This window comes from Apis laboriosa, unplaced genomic scaffold (assembly GCF_014066325.1).
Source record: "Apis laboriosa isolate Shangri-la unplaced genomic scaffold, ASM1406632v1 scaffold29_cov151, whole genome shotgun sequence".
In the NCBI taxonomy this organism is placed as follows: domain Eukaryota; kingdom Metazoa; phylum Arthropoda; class Insecta; order Hymenoptera; family Apidae; genus Apis; species Apis laboriosa.
In genome coordinates, this window is record NW_025222728.1 from 115,437 (window position 1) to 136,044 (window position 20,608).

Genomic DNA, 20,608 nt, shown 5'->3' on the forward strand with positions numbered 1-20,608 from the left:
AGGAGTCAGAATGTGTGCAAAGCTCAACGAATAATTAAAATTCTCAAACCTTGACGATTGATTGTTAATTCAGCAACACTCATCAAAAATCCATGATCAACAGCGAGGTTTCGATCGATTTCGATTCTCGAGTAGTTCCAGACTCGAATACGCTTTGTTTACGAATTCAATAGCTATTATTACAGGTCATTTGCATCTCTAAATACTTCACGTACTTTTATTTGTTCTTTTTTTCATCGATGTATCATCATTTATACCAAAAGAATATATAATGTAAATACAGAATATCATTATATGATATATGTATTTTTTAGTGATTTAATTTTTTTCAGTTAGAATAAATTGGAATCATTAGAATTATCCAATAGACATCTACAGTGTAAAGATATAATAATAAATAAAATAAGAAAAGTTTTTTTTCTAATTCAATTAATTCTATTATTAGTTGGCCTACCAAAAAATTGCGTTTCTTCATTTTATAATACAGAATTTAAATACATTACAATATTTACATATTCAAAATGTAAAAATTCTTATTAGTTTTTGCATACAATACAAGTTAAAAATTATTCCTATTTATATTCCCGTCAGTGTGTGCACAACGTAATGAACTAAGAAATGACTAATTCGTAAAATCCGCGATTCCTTCGATTAGCCATTGTATTCAATGCCACAATTTGTCCTCGATAATATTCCTGTTCACATCAATACCAAATATTGCTATTTTACATTTTCAAGCAAACGAAACCTCTCTTAAATGTTAAATTTAACAATTACATATGCAATAAAGAACACAACGAATTACAATCTCGAACGACAATTGAGAATTAAAGAAGTAAAGCGTGATTTACGAGCGATCAGGTATTTCGTAAAAACGTCACGACTTAAAGTGTCGCAAGTTATCGAAATAAGGTCGTTCACGAGCGTCGTGCACAACAGGCGAGATCTGTAGTATAGAAGGGTTGTTATTCGCAGGTTAGTATCGGTGATACCTAATCGCGTTTCGAAGGAAACCGAGACTATAAATCAAGCAGCTTTCAAAACTGGTTGCTCGCCGCAGACATGATCTCATTAATACCGTGTGCTTCGGTCACGGTAATTGGACAGTTCTTGGCGGGTACGATCGACGAGTTTCGGCCAGTATCGCGGAACCCACGCACGAATTCGCGTATCCCGCGTCGTGACACGAGATCGGTAACGATATACGTGACGAAACCGAGAAAGGCAGTCGTCGATCCGAGTCGGCCTCCTTCGAGAACCATGGCCGTCAGAGTCGATACGATTACTCGTGACATTTCGAATCTATAGCTAATATCTACGACTGAGAACATTAGTCGTATACCCATATATCATCATATATCACCGAGCGTAAATGTTGCGTATCAAAATATGAAGAATAACCAAATATATGATCGCAAAATATAAAATCCTTGCGAATTTCTTACTAATCTTATACAAGCATCAGCATTGGCACACTCCATCTCGATTTCTCTAATCGTATCTCTATTTATAATATATCTTACTTTCATCTCACTTTAACGAACTGTGTTCAAATTTATTTTCAGAAATGAAAGTCCAAGTATGTGAATAAAAAATATAATCGATAACACTTTTATATAATTCAACAAACGAATTAAATTTTCCAACGTAAATGTGCAGTATGGCTATATTCGATATCGAGGTTATGTTCGATGCATCAGAAATGATTCTCGATCCAACCCTTGATCCTTAAGTTAACAAAACTTAATACCCCGCTCGAGTATTTCGCTCGGCCTCGGAAATGTAACGTATTTACGGCCATCGTACGTATCGAAACGAGACGGAGGACGGAGGATGGAAAAGGTGAGATGGGTTCGTTCGTGAGGAGGCCTACTTTGCACGTGGCCTACTTGCGGAACACCGGCGGTCACGCGAGAAGCCTTCGCACGCATCTTCGAGCCGATTCTGACCTCGAACCGAATCGGAAGTACCTTGGATTTTCCCTATTCGCGATGGAATTTCGCGTCGCATCTCTCTCTCTCTCTCTCTCCCCCTCCCCCTCCCTCCTTTTTCTTCTTCTCGAGGAAGCGATTTACCGCCGAGATCCGGGCGGTAGTAAGAGAGTAGGTGTGCAGAGAAGGAGGATCTCTCGCGTCGAGACGTCGTCCTCACCTCTGTGTCGCGACGATCGGGGACCCAGAGACCTGGATAACCGTAGCCGGCGGGCCCGGCAGGGCAGAGTAACGGTCCATCGGATGAAGGTTACTCGCATTATCCACGGGCCGGTGTTTCTCTGGCCAAGATCGAGCCGATGATCACAGGACGTCTAGGGATATTTACACGACACAACCGTCGTGTGTCGAGCGGACGGGCATTCCAATTGGGAATTTGGAAGAGACTCGGGGAGGGGAGGGGAGGGGAGGGGAGGGGACTCGAAGAGGCGGTCAGCGAAGCGAGCGGTCAGTCTTTCATCTTCCGGTCTGGGGGATACCGTCTTTGGCCAAAAAAAAAAAAAGTTTTGGCGCGTCATAAAGCGAGCTTCCACGAATATTATACGAGTCTTTGAAAACGGATGAAAGGATTCAACGGTTTTTCTTTTCTGGCCGCGTTCCAGTAAACGTTGCACAGTGTCCGTGGAAGAAAGGAAACGTGGAGGAGAGAGGGAGGGGAAGGGGAGGCTTTAGCCGCGCGCGCGCGCGCGCGCGGTTTGCTGTTGTGGACGCTTTGACGAGGATCGTCGGACCTTTCCGTTCCGCCACTTTTCGAAACGAAATTCCGGAGGGATTACTCATGATAAACGGACTTTTACGGTAAAGGATATCGTAGGTATACGGGGAAGGTGGAAAATGGCGAGTTCCATCGACGAGAATTTCATCGACAAAAGGTGAAACCCTCGGCTAGGAGGGGTTTTTGTTGGGCAGAAAACTCGGCCTTCCTCGAAAGGAGAAAGGGCCGGGTCCAATGCTTTTACCGCGTCTGTTAAAAACTCATTCCCTTTCCGTTTCACCCCCCTCGCGTGTGCCACTTGTTTCCTCGCAATTTGCAACGTGAACGCGATACACGAATAGGCGTTTTACCGGGGAAACTCGTTTCGAAGTTCTTGAAACGCGAAAGCGAGTCGTTCGACGAGAGGTTCTGTTATACCGATCGTATCCTCGTAAAATTAACGCCTGGTAATTCGTTTTCTGTTCCAAGACTTCGTCGAACGTTGTTCATGCATTATAGATCTGGAACTTTTATATTATAATTCTGATACAAATATTTAAGATGATCGAATTAAATTATTGTATCGCATTATCATGGTAAATTGTTATACGAAAAGTGAGGAATTTCGAGTGTACTTTGCAAAGTATTGGAAGAGCAACAAGACAAATATTGGAATAAAAAAAACATCTATTATCTGAATTCTGAACCATCACTATTTGTTTTTTTATTCTATTTATTTTTAATTATTTAGAAAAAAAAGTGAACAAAAATTACGAAGAAATATCATTTATTATAATTTCGAAATTGTTCATGGCTATTTTTCTAACCTTTCTAACCTCAAATTTTCTGGAGAGGGAATTGCATTCGTTTCGGTTATTAGATGCTATAAATATGTTATAACTTCGAATCATTATTTTCCTAAAATTAATTAATCATTTGGAAAACCTGTTAGAAGAATACCTAAAAGAATAAAAGTTGCACAAAGTTTCTCTTTAAACGAATGATAATTTCATTTCAAAAAAGCATCGAATACTTGTAAGATAGCATCAGTTTTGACATGATCAACACACATACGAGTCCTCTGTCCAAGGCGAAATTCACCATGGCGATTAAATGGCCAGAGGTCAGAAAACGAGTTCCGTTTTATTACAGCCGCGATTCACTACCTACTTCCTGCAGCGTCGTACATCGCCAACGTCGTTTATATCCTCTTTCAGCCATGCCTCCTCTTTCAGCCATTGACAGCCATCGGTTCTCTCGTCGTCTCGTTATGAATTTCGCTCTTCATCGATGATCCACTCTAAAACTCGCACACGACCTACTTTTCCTTTTTTTTTTTTTTTTCTTTCATATCGCTTGCTCGTCTAACAATTTTCCGATTATCTATTCGATATTATGACTGGGCAATCGTAACGAAGAAGGAATTTTTTTTTTTTTTATTATCGTTAAGCAGTTGAGACACACGATGATTATCTTGCCGCTAACTCGATAAATCGTTTACCACGTTCAAGGTTCATAGATTCGATAATTATCAGGCGATAACTATATATTTGTAATCAATCGACGAATTAACGATTGCAACTAAAATATATTTTCTAAAATTACTTGTATTACGGAGAAAACATATATATATATATCCTCGTTTTAGTACGTGCTATAAACATTTGAATTCGATATTGATCGTATATCGATTATATTATTATTTCTTTAAATAAGCGATACTTTTTAATGGATTTTAATACGATACGTGACACAATTTCGAATCCTTCCAACTAGTTCTTTTAAAGAACTACGAGGATCTGACTTACTCGTAAAATCATATTATTCTTCTTAATTTAATTATATCGCGAGCCAATTATTATTTGTCAATAGTTACGAATAGAAAGACGAAAATAAATATTACTACTTGTAATACATTGTGATTTTTAATATTCAAGAAATTTACAAGAATCGAATTATCGTTTCTCATTCCATTAATATTCTTATGAAACAAAAATTGGAATTCCGAGTATTACAAGTATATTAAAATTGATCGCATCGTTAATAATGGTATAGGATGTTCGTAAGAAGGGGAAAGTTAATGGAGAACGGAAACGGGGGTTTCTGAGAGGCGGCTCGATAAAACCGCGAAAACCGCGTTTTTTCGTCTACAGTATTTCTCCGTATTATCCTGAGAGCATCGAAAGAGCAACGGCGCCACTGATAATACAACGCTCACTCTTCAGGAATGCACGGCTGTCGCAGTCGAGGGAACGCGTATGTGCACACCGCCTGCGATATATTTGTATACTCGTGCATTCGCCCGGCGATCGACGAATCTGGAAGCGAGCCGAGATACAGAGACCGTCGTCCAAACCTTTCGATCTTTAAATTTAGCTTCGAATCGCGACCACCTTTCTTCCACCGCTCCCTTCCCTCCCAAAAAATCCAAGAATCTTCTACCAAATAAGGGAGAAGAATCGTACACAATGAACTATCAAATCGAGTATTTAATTATTTTTTTACCCAAACCAGAGCTGTCGAATTAAAAATCGTGTAACACTAGTTTTTAAGAAGATCTCGATAATTTAGTTTAGCTTAAAATCAAGAAGTGTATTGTAACTAAGTATTGACTTGCAAGAGGAAGCATCAATATTTGATTTTGTTTGAACACGGTTTAGAAATGAAAGCTCTTCGATACTTTCGTGAACAATCGATGCAGAATCGGTTTGAAAAATGACATCGAATATCTAAAATTTTATTATTTATCGATAATACCAACGATCGCGCGAATATCAAGCTTCTTTCCTGGATGAGCAAGCAAACAAAGAGGAATTATAAAAATATAATTTAAGAAATAATGTTTGCTCGTCAAACAGGATGTTCGATCAAAGCAGGAGAACAAACAAACGATTCCAAAAATAGTCCGGTATCAAACGTTACACGTTTCGTCCCAACGCTGTTTCTGTTCCGTTCGCACGAGAATCCCATGTATCCGGGCCACTTTTTGCGATCGTGACGTTAGAACGCGTGCCACTGACGCTGTGACGCATCCGCTGCAAAAACGTCGCAAAAATGTGAGACCTTCCCGTGGACAAACGGGAGGATCGAATCGTGGTTATAAGACGTAAACCGTGGGGACAGTGGGAGGGGGGGCAGAGTGAGAGACAGCGATGTCAGGTTCGATCGAAAAGGCATGCAAACGGTGAAAGGCGGTAAAATTTCACTCCTCGATTCGTTTGAGAATTCCTCTCCCCCTGGTCGAAGGCCGTTTATATGCCGATTTCGCGGCGTTCGAGCACAGAACCGAGAAAAGTTTCACGACAGACAGGGAGGACTGGTTTGGCTTCGCTTTTTAATCCACTCGATATTCACGCCAACTCTTGCGGGAATCTAGGTTTGTAGAGCTGGAGAGGAACACGGCTAAGACAGGGTTGATGAGCGAACCCTGTCCACTTTCGTTTCCTGATCGATATACGGGGCGATAAACGGGTTATGCAACCCCTGGCGGAAAATATTCGATCATTTCTTTTCATGGATTTTTATATCAAATTTTCAAGAGAATACAGAGTTAAGAGAGATTTCGAATTTTTCCATAAATTTTTAAGCGTCGTTTAATAAATTAATTCCTCTAAAATTTAAAAAAAAAATCAAATTAATTGATTCAATTTTATAATTTTAAATCTTAGATCGTCTGTGAAACAACGATCTTTCGTCTCGTTAAGATTATTTTCATTTCAAAATGTCCCCTTAAAGTTTCTTAAACATAAAGATTTCATTCATAAATAAAATTTTTTATCAAAAAACAACACGTGTATATTATAATTTAACGAAGAAAAGATTAATAATCATTGCGGACGAATGTACAAAAATCTACAAAATGCGCGCGATATACAAAAAAGCACAAAATATTCAAACTATAAGCAGTAAGTTAAAACTCCAAATATATATTGATCTTGCATTAAAAAATGATCGAATATTTTTCGCCAAAGATTTCGTAAAAAAAAATCGATGATCGCGAAAGATAAACCGTTCGAATAGAGAACAAAGAGAACCGAAGGATAGGTGCCGTTTCACCTACGTGACACGCGTGGAGCAAGCACAGCGCATATACACAGCCCAATTAAAACCTACGCGCGATTAGTAACGCGCGGCGTACACCGAAATACCATGAAATTTTCTCACGTGGATAATGTTTGTGACGCGCCGAGCCGGGCCGGGCCGAGCCGAGTCGGGCCGGGCCGAGCCGAGCCGAGCCGAGCGAAGGTGAGCGCCCACATGGCGCTTTCGAGGCTGCCTTTTAAACGGAATTTCCACACCGGTAGATATACAACCGCTCACGCCTCTTGTCCGAGAAGCGGCCTATCGTACCCATTACTCGCGATGACACAATAACAAGGACAAAGACCGTCGTCGAGCCGCTTACGCAAGGACGCGTGGAAGGTAAGAGGCGATTCGATTAAGCGGATATTAGTCGGGTCGCGATTCGTTGTTGCTCGTCTGTATACTGTGTCTCTGCAGTTTATTCGTGTTCTAGTGTTGGGTCTAAGCGTATCGCGAGTAGGTCGGAAGATTCGGTGACGGGGAAGATATTTTCAGAGAAGCGAAAAAAGAAACGGAATCGAAGGTTTGTTCGTATTTGGATCAAGCGAATAGGTTGATTTATAAACAAGATTCGAATTCTTTGTGAATAAAGAGAAAATATTTTTAAGTAGAATTTTTGAATTTCGCGCGAGTATTAATAGACAATAATAATAGATAAAATTTGAATCAATTTGCTTGATAATGAAGATAAGCACTGACTTTGCGAAAAACTAAACTCTTTCCGAAATCATCGTGGTTTATTTATTACAATTATTTCTTGAATTATATATAAAAAATTATATATAAAAAAACATGACGAATTCGAAACTTGATAAATATCTATTTATCAGGAAATAGAAATTTTAAAATTAATTTTCATAGTTATTTTTGAAATGTACGATTCAATTAAAATTATTTTTTTTTTAGTTTTTTTTTTAAATATTGTAAATCAAATATTATTTTTGAATAGTTATAAATAAAATAAATTAAAATAAAATTGTAGGAATTCCGTTTATTGACTATGCTTTTAATTTTATCAAAATTTGTTGTGAGAATTCAATAAAATATATTTTTCTCTCATAATTAAATCCATTTTAAATAGTATTAGCAAGTATCATTTCAAAATTAACCTATGAAAATTGAAATACTAATACGAATTCGAATCTTATTAGTTCATTAATATTCGATAAATGAGTCTTTTACATCGGATTTAATAACACACTTAATTTAATTCATTGCTACCTGTATCTGTAACTCTTTTTTGCGAATCGCGTTTCTCTCGAGAGAATGAACTAGCAACTCGTATACATCGTAGTTATTTTGCAATGGACCGCAGAGATCGAGGCTCGAGACGTTGGCGAGCAACAGTGCGCGGCTTTCAGCTCGAGCGGAACGGAGGAACGTTTAAATCGGCGCCACGTCTACGGCCTCGACAACGTTCACCGTCTCGAAGAGAAAACTGTGCTAACTAAACGTGATCCAGAATCGACTTATCCGTTCTGTGTTTTACCACATTTTCGAATCGTAGATACATGGAAATTAATAATAACGAAATGAAATAAAATTTAAAAATTTAAATGTTCTTTTTTATCGGAATTCAAAAATCATGAATTTTAATTCGTCAAACGTAATAGAAATATCTGAATTTACACAAATGGAAAAAACATGAATAAACATAAACGCGATACCGAACGGTGAAAAAGTGAAAACTGTGCAACAGGTGTGTAAAAGTTAAAAAAAAAATTGCAGGTTTCGAGGGGAAAGCATCGTGGTTAGCGTCGAAAAATGACATTCACGGGGTGAAGAAGTCGATAATTACGAAGAGTCATAATTAGTCGAGTGTGGAATCGAAAGAAAGACCGTCGAACGTCCCACGCGATCATTTCACGGCATTTGGGTCATCACCAACCATCCCACATAAAAATATTCCGTACACACATTGAACACGCGTCTGCACAGACACCCACCTTTCATCGTGTACTTATCGATCGTTGAAAAAACAACATCGAACGAAAGTCGAGATAGAATAACACTCGAAAAGGCTTAACATAATATAATTACGCGTGAAAAAGAGGTTGTCCGTTTGTTAATATAATCACGGAGGTATTCGTCGCGCTATCGGAAGAGGAAATGCCAAGATGGCTTGATTTCGAGGAAGAAGTTGAGGAGAAACGAGGACACGTCCCAATCTCGCGAACGAGTACGTCAAAGGCTTACGAACGAGGAAGCGACAGTTAGACGGTTCGTGTCATCGTGTTTGGGCTATGCAGACCTTTCCTCTTAACGGGTCGACTATCCGCTTCCGATCTACTTTTGTGATTAACTTCGTATATTTTCTCTTCCTTTCTTTTCTTCGATCATTCTTTTCTTTAAAGTTCATCGTTCGATAATTATAAAAATATATACATACAGAAATACATGCAAAAATACATACAAGATAAAAGCAAATCGATGGTAAGAAGTTCGAACGATGCACAGTCGTTAATCGAGTGAAGACGAAATAAATCGATTTCGAGATCGAATCGATTTCTCTCCATGATATTTCAAAATATCAAGATAAAATTTTCACTTTGAGACGGATCGAAAAATTCGCTAACGTGAAACGAAATACGTATTTCGATATTGCCACTATTCTTTTCTATGCGTCGATATACGAAGAGAGCGATAAATCGAATAAAATAATCGACCACACCTGTCCACGATATTTGACGCTAAGTGGGCAGGTAAAAATGTGTCTAGCGCAGTCACCCGCGTTCAGATAGCCTCGCGATATATCTAACTATTGCAGAACTGTATTTTATGTCTATTACGAACATGAACAACACTATTCGCGTACAATTCGCACTAGTTTGCGAGAAAAAAATAGACGAAGAAAATATGGATAAAATCCACTCTTTTACGACGAGTCCACGCCCACATATCGATATACACGTTTATTTCCTACAAGTTTGCCGTCCTTTCTCTCGGAATGCGGTGTACTTACAACGGAATGTCATATCTCGTGTCATAGCTATAGAGACACCACAGGTGTGACTGCAGTTTTTACGCGTTTCACCTTACATTCCTTCGAGAGAAAAGAATCTCGACGTGGATATAAACGCAAGTTTTATTCCCTATACTTATTTTTCCCTCTTTTTGGATTAACGTACAATACGCGCAGTAGTAAAAGCGAGACCGCGATACGAAACAACCTTCGGGATTATTTAAGTCGTAGGAATGGCGGGGCGGAGGGAAACCATGCACAAGCCGGTGATTGCGTGCGAGAAACGTGCACAGACTGGCTCGTCAGCTGTCAGTCCCTGGAACGAAGAATGTGCGTGTCGAGGGGAACGAATTCTCGTGTTTCAGCTGACGACCGGTGTGTTTCTGTTGCTAGGCTTGAAAAGGCCGTGCCTCGAACAACGCGTAAACTTTTCACGGCGCACCTTTCACGACCGCGGTCGCGGTGCACCAGCCACGTGTACGTGTACCGGAGAATTGCGAAAATCCTTGCAACCACTTCCAAATATAGCATTGCGCGCACTCCGTATCTCCGTCACGGTGACTTCTCGTCTCGAACGGAATCTCAACTCGAACGTGATATTTGCCACAAGTCGCGAATCGTGAAAAATTTGTAGAAGTTTCGCGAGTTTGTTTCCTCTGCGGAAAAAGCGGCCATGACACTTCGACTTAACGCGATCCTTCTTACCGACACGGATTACTAAGGCGCATGCGCAGGTTTGAACGACGCTATTTAATTGCAATACGAGTTACGCGTGAAACTTTCACGCGGCTGACGTCATTGGCATAACGCCGAAACGAAGAGCCTTGAACGAGCCAATGGGGATTCCGGAGCCGAAGTTTCGTTATCGCGCATAAGTGCATTCGTCATCGATCTAGTCATAGTCTTCTACGAGAGTTCACCTGGCCTACATACTTAGACAATTACGTATTCGTTGCTGTCGTCGTTGCGAGTATAGCGAGTGTCGTGAATGATTTCGAAAATTCCCGTTAATTAACGCGTACCAGAGGTAAACGCGAGTGTTATGGACGAACGGCCTTCCAATCGAAGTGAGTGAGTGTGTTCATCGAGAAGCTTCGCGAACACAATACCCGATCGATTGACCCGCATTGCGTTACAAGGGCCATGCACAGCTGGTCCTGATGTTTACAGTCATGTACTGTGTGCATCGTATAACATCGAATCTGGGACAGAGAGAGAGAGAGAGAGAGAGAGAGAGAGAGTAAAGCGATATCGCCGGACTATATCGACCGCGGTTGGTGTAAGTGGTTCGAGAGACACGAATTCGCCCTTGGGATTCCTGTGAGGCGTGGGTGATCGGCTTTGTCGAGCGCCGATCAGAGAACGGTTTATTCCACTCCTTTCTTTTGTCGACCATTCGAGATTTCGAGATTTCATTGTGTCTTTTCCTCAAGAAGACGAAAAATGAAGTTTTTTAAAGGCGATAAAGAAAGTTATAAGTTGCGAGGATAATAATCTCAATACGATAACTACGTTTCCCCGTATAAAGAAAAAAATAACATAAAATTCATCGAATCGATATATTTGTATATACACGAATCTCGAAATCTCGAATAATTAAAGTGTATAATTAATTCGTATTATTTTTCGTTTTAAATTTATATTATCAGATCACGTATAATAATCTATAATTACAAGACTATCTCGTTTTCGTCTGATCATTCATCTAATTGCATCCTCTTTATATTTATAGATAAACTCGATTAAAAGTCGATTAAATGACTCGAATTATCGAAAACCAATTGGTTATTCAAGTTTATATCGAATGATCACGTATTTTTTGGCAAAAAATAAATAACGAGATCACTTTGGGATACGATTAATTTCTATATTCGAAAAAATTAGATAGTTATCGTATCCGTATAGGTTTAATGATTGTCTCAACGAGCCGAAATGATTATCTTGCGACACGATAGAAAATGCGGGCAAGGTTATTCCTTTTCCAATGCACGCCACAATGGATATGCGGAACCACAATGATCGGATGTATGTACGTATGTAGCTCGAGAAGTAGGACACGTTCGAACAGGATAGTTAGAGACACTTTCGAATAATTCCTGGATATTACACGAAATAATTTTAAAAGACAGTTGCAGCGAGAGAAAGAAAGAAAAATTATTAAAAAAAAAATCGAAATTCTACAAAAACAAGATCTCTATTGATGATCAAATAATCAGATAAGAAAGTTTGGTATCGATCTTTCGAATTTTAAGCAATTTTTAAGCAATCGAAATGATTTTTTTTTTAGCGAGAATAAATGAAATGCCGGTTGATCGGTATCGTTGTTTGCGTCGTTCGCTCGAGTTGGCCGACCTTCACCCGGCTACCGTCGCCATTATGCTCGTTACACACCGGTCGTGGTTGTAATTTACGGTTAACCGAACGGAAACCGAAGGGGAGCGACCGCGTTGTAGTAACGAGGTCGTCGTATATGCGATATTAACGAACAAGCTACTCACTTTTTCTTTTCTATTTCTCTTTTTGTTGTTTTTCGCTCTTTTGCGATATCATCCGTACAAATTCGCCTCTTGATTTTAAATTATACATTTCAAACGTAGTTGCAATACACGGTGCGCCTTAATATATTCAATAAAGATGTTAGCGAAAAATAAAATACGAGAGAAGCTTTTTAATGAATCGAACTGATCAAATTGTTCCTCTTTCAAGAAAAATCTTTTTGAAATTAAGCGATTTACGATCCGCGAGTTTGAAAAAGCTACAATCATTTTAGTCGATCTTACGAAAACTGTTTCCTCTTTATCTTTTTACAAGTATATTTTCCAGACACGAGAGAACAACGTATTCCAGCGAAAAATGTCCGGCAGGAGAAAATCGTGACCTATAGATCATCGTGATCGCCAACGATCGCCCTTCTCCTCTCGTGCTCGACTCCCTGCTAGTCCATGTCGTAATATCTCGACAGCGCTATACCTTCACCTTTCCTACCAGTTTTCTCGCAAAAAAAAACTCGCAGTCCTTCCCGACCTATAGATCATTCTAGGGAAAAGCGCGACGTTTATCGCTCGTTCGAGATTTACTCGATTCCTTCCGCGCGAAAATATCATAAAAATATAAATTCTCCTCACACATTTTTCAGAAATGCACAAATCTAGAACGAGAGATCTCGATTTCGATGTTTCGCCGCGGCGAGTTAGAAATCGAGGCTCGGAATTTTTTAAGCTTCCAGAACGCGCGTAACGATATCTTTATTCGAAAGAGAACGACGAGCGCGCGCGGTTGGGACGATGGTATTCGGGCCCTTTTGTAACGGGCACACGAGTAACACAGCCTGTCTAAATACGGTACCGGTGAATAACGACGGCTGGAATTTCTCGTTATTTCTCAAGAGCTACGGCTCGTCCGCGACTCTGGGTGGCTTCCACCGAGTTGTAGAACACGATCCACGGGAAGAGAGTTATCGATCGGATGAGCGAGCAACGCGCCAGCGGACGGACAATGATCACAGCGACCTTGAGAAGAAGGGAACGTTTGTTCGTTGATGTTAGCGCGCGCGGCATACCATCGTATTTTCTCACCCGTGAAGATCAAGCAGCTTTTTTCCTCGCTTAGAGAGAGAAAGAGAGAGGGGCCGTGACGATCCAACCGAGATCGTTCCGCCGACCGTTCCGATCGACCGACCCGATAAATATAATTAAGGAGACGGGAAGCTCGAGAGAACCCTCGACACGGAATGCCACGACCGTTTTATCATTCGCTGAATCTGTATCGCCGATAATCGTCCCCGTCGCGCATAGGGGATGTTAATAATGTTAATGCCATTAAAAAAGGCATTTAGAATTTTACTGAACGTGACTGATTACGAGTCAGATGGAACAGATGGAACGAGCTAATTAACGATCGTTTGTTCAATTTGTGGAAAAGGGAAATTCTTTTTGTTGGCCGAAATCCTTTTAATGGAGAGAAAATAAGAGGGAAAACCGAAGCTATTACTCGAATTTCTTTCGTACGAGCATTGTTATGCTAAGTAAAACGAAACACCATCTCATCACGGGAAGTAGGTATCCTCGAGAGCAAAGGACACAGAGGCGTTCAATGGCGCGAGCCAATGGAAGCACCACCAGGCACAGCACAGCTGTTGCTCGTCTCAGCAGACAGCTGCTGTACCCAGAAATTTTATCGAGGGTGAAGAAAAATCGTCAAAGAACTCGCAAAATCCACCCGGAATGGAAATCTGTCGAGAAGATCAAAGCTCGAAATTCATAGTAATTTTCATTTCCAAGATTCGTATTTTAAAAAGTGAAACGTATACGCGTAAACGTGTTCGCAGTTGGACGAGCTATTTGGAATGCGAACGTGTTTAACCGTTGCGGACAAAGGCCACGGGGAATACGGCAAACCGGATACACAGAGTGTCCTTTTGCTAGGAGACCGAGCGGCCAACCGATATGTTCCGAGATCTCGTTTTTCCCCCTCGACGGAAGGTCATCAACGACCAGCTCGCGAGCAAGACTCGAACGAGTAGGCAGTCAGGCTGTCGCACTAATTGCAGGTGCCGTTACCGTTACTTTCCAGATGGCATGCCCGTTTCTGTCACGTTACCTCGTCCATTCCAACCAGAGCGAACCAAACAGAAGAGGATTCGTCTCTTCGACGAACCAACCGAATCACCGCCATTTCATATTTCACGCTCCAGAAGAATTGTATATGCACGTATGAATGCAATTGTATCGTTGCGTGCAAGAACAGGCCATTTAAGATCTTCAGCCCCTTTTCGAGCGAAATACTTAATTAGATTCTACGTTCTTTTTGATAATTCCATTTTAATTCTTGAAATATATGCAAAAAACTGTTGCCTCTACAATAAATTCTGCCTATAATTGTATACCTTAGTATCGATTACCAGCACTTCACGGATAATATATTATATATATATATAATATTAATATATAATATATATAATATATATAATATATTATAATAAAATTAAATCTAAGTTTATTTTTTGTTTACAATATCTATAAATGAGAATTTGAATATCGATCTTTCGAATGTGATGATTTGTATTAGAGCCAATCAAACCTAACCTCAATTTAATCCCCGTAATTTCATACAAATGCATCACAAAGGTGCATATTTCAAGGATATCGAAATCGATTAGGATCTTGATACAGAGACTGACGATTGTCACTGAGGCCTTTTTTTTGCATCCAACAATACAATCATAGAACCGAATAATCGATAATCCATTTATCCATTGTTTCAGGTAAATGGTTGGTGCACTGGTACGACCCGCACGGGGACAAAGATAGGCCGTAACGTACCTGCCTATTATAAGGGTATAAATATCGAGTGGCAAGTGCATAGCGGACGGTCTCTGCATTCTCAGTCCGGCCACAAGCTATTTTCAACCCACGCTAAACTCTCTCTCTCTCTCGCTCTCTCGCTCTCCTCCGCTTCGCACTGCGATCCCCCCACTTGTCCCCGCGTATTCTAAGACGCGACCCATAATACCATAAAAAGCATCTCTGCCCGCTCCACCGCTATCCCACGAGGCTACGAAATATCTTTCTGCCGATTGAATTTGTTCCTCCGTCCGATCCGCTTGTTAAAACTCGAATCGACATGCCGCTCCATGCCGTTTCCTTACCTAACAACCTTTGCGCGCTTGTTCCTTCCCTAGCTGGCTGACAATTGCCACGATGTATCGATACAGAAACTCCACGATCGTATGATATTTCTATTAGCTATTCTGTTTTTCTTATACGACGACATTTAAACGAGACACCGTCGCGGTTCATCGGTTACCGTTTTTCCCGTGCACACGCAAGAAATTCGCTTGGTCTTTGACAATGAGTCATGGCCGAGAAATTTATCCTTATTTCAAAGTGCAACTACTCGCGACGATCAACGAAACGAAATGTATAAATGAAAGGATATAACGTATAGTGTCTATGTCCACGTTTAAATGGATAGATATATTTATGGATTTTAGTTTTTGAATTATTAAGAGTGCAAATTTAGATATATTGTTAGCGAAAGGAAATGCTAATGCTAGTTCCATTAGTTATTATACCGAAGTTGTTTGGAATATCAGAAAGGTAGATTGCCTAATAAATATTTCAATATTTTAAAAAAATGAATATTATATCGTTACACTCTCAAATATTATTCTTGAATCATAATAAATACCGAGGAACAAACTGTGGAATTATTTTTAATCGCGATAAATATTTTACTTTTTGTCCGAGGAAAAGAAGCATTTTGCAAACCTCGACGAATTTAATGAAAAATCTTAGAAACAAATGTTGTATCGAAGAAAACGCTAATACACGTACGCAAGGGGTAAATATCGATTACGCATGCAAAATCTCTTTAATTGGTGAGACGATATGGCGCGCGATCGTTTCAACCTATTTACATTCGCGAGTAACACCCTATAGGCCGATCACAGTCATAATCATAATATTTATACCGAGACCCCTTTCTTGCGAAAGTTTATGGCGTCGCTCTGGTGATTCGTGACCCGAGATTCTCGAATAATGTACCTACACAGCTAGATCCCGTTCGCATTCTCCTTTCGACGAATGAGCTCGTTTTCGACGCGTCGAATACGGGAAAGAAAATGGCGAGAATGAAAAAAACGATCTGAATAATTACCGCGTCACCCGTTCCGTGTGTACAATTTTCTTCGCGATCTTACGTAATCGTAAAACTTTTTCAAGGAATCGCCACGGTTTGTTTGCATTCCTTTCCTTAATAACACGTACGAGTTTATATCGCGGTTTCGCATGCATCGCGAGCTGGTCAAACAATTTAAAGGATCGTTTCCTCGAATCACACGTACGAGCAATTAATATCAATTCTTGCGCGTGGTTAGACACGAGAACAGAAAAACGCATAGATTGGTAAACATGTTTCTCGCGTATTTTCGAATTAATACATAGTCGTTTTAAAATGTTGGAAGCTGAAGCAAGATGCGCGTCGATTTGCAATGTTCTGAAATAAGACGCGCCACGAATTCATCCATTTACAATGTCCTGGACGAAAGTCTTTTGTTCTTTAATGGAGGTAAAGTAAACTGGCTAAAATAGCAATAGAATTAATGTTTTAATAGCCTGGGCAATAAAAACTAATGTTTGGAAATTGATACTTCTGGTAATATTAGCAGATAGAAACGAACAACCGAGGCTAAAAGGGGATAAATTTCAGATATTTAAACATTTACTTCATCAAGAAGAAGTAAATGTTTCTAATTCTTTGTATATTGCTTCTTTTTTTTTTTGTTTTTTGTAGACAATTGTAATAATATTTTTGACATGGTTTTATAATATTCAATGTATCAATGCAAAAAAAAAAAGAAATTTTTTGTTCGAAATATCTACGCAAAAATTCTTGAACGTAATTTTTCTCCGATAAAGATAAAATTTCCTAATTAAATATTTTCTCAAACATAAGATCAAAAAGTTCTTTAATATAATCGGTGTACGAAAATTTAACTTATTTAAATGATAAATAATAAAAAAAAAAATACTGTTTCCTTATACGAAAATGCGTATAAATTTCGAATACGGTAGGTATTTCACACGATTCTGATTGATGGCTGTATAAATCTTTTGCAACGGTTAACATCTTTCAGGAATATATCGAACGTATCCGGTCGTTAGAAGAATACCAATGGATCATGGCGAAAGAACTGTGGAGAGTTACGTCGTTAGACTTCGATTCGTCCAATGATAAATATTAATTGCGTCTTTGTAATTCATCACGTATTTCTTTCTCCCTATCTTTTAAAAATCGCACGATTTAATCTTTACAATTCTATCGCGATGTGCGCAATCGAAGATTACACGTAAATACGATGTTGATGCATGTTAATAACAACAAACATCGTAGCTGGTGGCCTACATTATCGCGGAGTGCAACGAGAATATCGTTTGCGAACACAGTCGCTACCTACTTCCAGCAACAAAAAGGACCACGAATTGAAATCGCACTCGAGCAAATCGAGGATGAATGCGCGATTGGTCGTGACCATAATGGGAGATCTGTTTCAAATTTTGTTACTACTAGGTATATGTACCTTCCATTTTCTTGAGAAGAAAAAATATATTCGGTGTAAGAGGTTGCGTCACGATTACGCGCATTTGCATACACGTTATAAAGAAAAAAATTTTCCTTTCGCAATGGAATTTGGAATATACGTATCCTTCGTGATTAATTGCGCCGAAAATGGTAACTTCAAGCGTCAATATGAATCGCACGTGTCTCATTGTTACGCGATTTTGCAAAATCTGTCGACCTTGGTGACTGTCGAAATATCGCGATAACAGCTAATCTAATCCGTTTGTTTGCTTTTTCAAATTCTATCGCTACTTCGTAGTTCGCAATGGATACCGGAACAGTAAATAAATAAATGAATAGCAATTTTGTTCTTTTTCGGTAAGGAAGAATTATTATAACGAAGTTTTCTCGACGAAAAGATTAATATTAGAGACAAATTAACGGTGTCATGTACGAAAGACTGTGCGACCCGATTCGAGGATTTCTCTTCGACGATCTCTTGCCGATCGAGAAGCCATTCGGAACATTCTATGGTCCTTGTACAATTTCGAAGTAACAATTTCTAGTTTTTTGCCAAGCTCTTTTGTCACGGAACAATGAAATTTTTGGAAAAGCGTGAAAAAAGAAGAGGAGGTGATTTCTGTGAACGAGTATCGCATTCTAAAATAAAGGCACGCCAAGACTCGACCTCGATCTCGCGCGGTAGGGGCACTTTCTTTCTTCAATTGTGTTCAGGGCCGAGTCGAGGGTGGTCTAGACCCTATCCGAAAATTCTTTCGCTAAATCTTTTCTGTTTTCACGCTTGACCCTTACTTGGAAGCTTTTTACGTTGTATGTGTTCGCCTAGTGAGTCACCAGTACCAAAACGAGAAAGCATATTTACGTAGGAAAGTATTTCGAACGCGAAAACTAAACAAAACAAAGAGAGAGAAAGATTATAAACAATCATAATTAAGACGACATAATGCGAGCGATTTATACAACGACCTCGCGAGGATATAAATACGTATCTACAAATCTACGTATTTCAAAGAAGAACGGGAAAAATGGTGATTCGAGTCGGAAGCACAGTCTCTTTGTGTAACGAGGTTACCGCGACTGAGGAGAGAAGATAGAATACCGAGTAGACGAGGCGAGGCGAAGAGAGAAGAGGCGAAGAGTGGCAAGGTAAAGTAAGGCGAAGCGCGACTGGACTTACCGTGCGAAAGGTTGTTCCTCGACCTCGTACAGTTCCTCGAGGGTCTGTTTCGAGAGAAGCCTCTCCAGTCTCTGGGGCGTGGGAGCGAGATGCCCTGGGATGCTGGTAGTCTCAAACATGCTGTCCGCCGTCATGGCCGCTGGCGGGTCGGCGGTGCGTCAACTGAACGAAAGGCAAAGACACACGATAATCCAAAATTTCGATGGTTTCGGTCGTACGACCGAGCGTGACGACCGAAGCGATGATGGTTGGCCAGCCACACGAGTCTCGTACAAGTCACACAAGAAGAATAATATTATATATTTTCACTTGTAGCGATCACAGCCGGTACAAATACTCGCGTAAATAATAAATCCGTATGCACGAGCGAACGTTAGAAAGGGAGCAATTGAAAAAGGGAAGGTGGGTTTTCCGCTTCTTCGGTCACTTGCGTTTACACGGCCTGCGTTTACTCACGCTGATAACGCGAACGAAGGCGAACCAATCACCACGTCACTGCCGCGATTAGTAGCACGCATTTCCGTGTTTAGATTTTCGCTGCACGTCTCGCACAGTGGTCGGTAGCGCGATGTCGTATGCACGAGTTCCCGTGTGCCACGCACCGATCGCGAAACGGAGCACGCGCGTCTATCGTGCGAGTCGTCTATCACGCGCAACCACTCTCCGCGATGGTTGACCAACAATTGAACCTTCCGCCGAACCTTTGCGCCGATTCCCCACTCTTCGTTCTCGAGCGCCTTCGCTATCTCCAATGTGGTGGGGAAAGCGTATCCCCACTACGGATATCCCCACTAACGGAGCCACGGTGACAGTACCGAATCGAACCGAATAAAACCGAAACCGGCCGAACAAACGTACTCTTGTACCAACTTTGAACGGAGAGAGATAGAACGCGTCAAGCATGCACCAACCGACTACTTCCTCTTCTCTCGCTCGTCTCCCCCCTTCTCCTCATCACGCGTATTTCATCCATGCATCTTTCTCTTAATTCTTTCTTTACTTTGAATCCAACTTTTAAACATTGCGAATCCATCTATAAATTGATAATTCGGATCACGCGGAAATTCGATAACGAGTTTTCGAGAACCGTTTTCGACTTCGACGACGGAGATTTCAATGCCGTGCTCTTCGAACGAAAACTAGTCGAGAGCGTTCGTGAAACGATCGAGGCACGATTGATTTTTATCGATATCCGATATTTATTATAAATTAATAATAATGAATTCGTTTAACGAGCTCGTATTATTGACAACAGTAAGTAAATAAGAATGGCTCGCGAGCAACTCGAGTAGACGGAACTCACCTTGGAAAGAAATGGGGAGAGACAGGAGTACTTGTAAAGCGTGCCAGGATCTTGTCAACCACCGTACACGATTATGGCGACCGAGCATGAATAATTGAATGCATAATTTATCGATTTCGCGACGAAAGAGCAGTAACGAACCGGAGAAAGAGAGGCTGTACGTCTGCATTGTGGATCTCCTAATAAGTCGGTGCAACTTCCAATGCCGAGATAAATCAGTTAATCTCGATAAGGATAACCGTCGTCTCGACTCTATAAAGTGGTTTATCGTTTCGTGGCACGTGTCAAGATTTCCCGTCCAAACGTCGTAGAATTT

The 20,608-nt window shown here is 40.3% G+C and overlaps 1 protein-coding gene across 1 annotated transcript in view; it reads right to left on the minus strand.

The window, feature by feature from the left end:
• The window catches only part of LOC122714381 (serine/threonine-protein kinase 17A-like), a 52,126-nt gene extending 32,299 nt beyond the window's left edge, over positions 1–19,827 (minus strand). Inside the window, exon 1 of the mRNA XM_043935672.1 lies at positions 18,990–19,827. Coding sequence (XP_043791607.1) covers positions 18,990–19,123 — 134 coding nt within the window. The 5' untranslated portion in view covers positions 19,124–19,827. The remainder of the gene's footprint in view (positions 1–18,989) is intronic.
• Between the last annotated feature and the right edge of the window lie 781 nt (positions 19,828–20,608).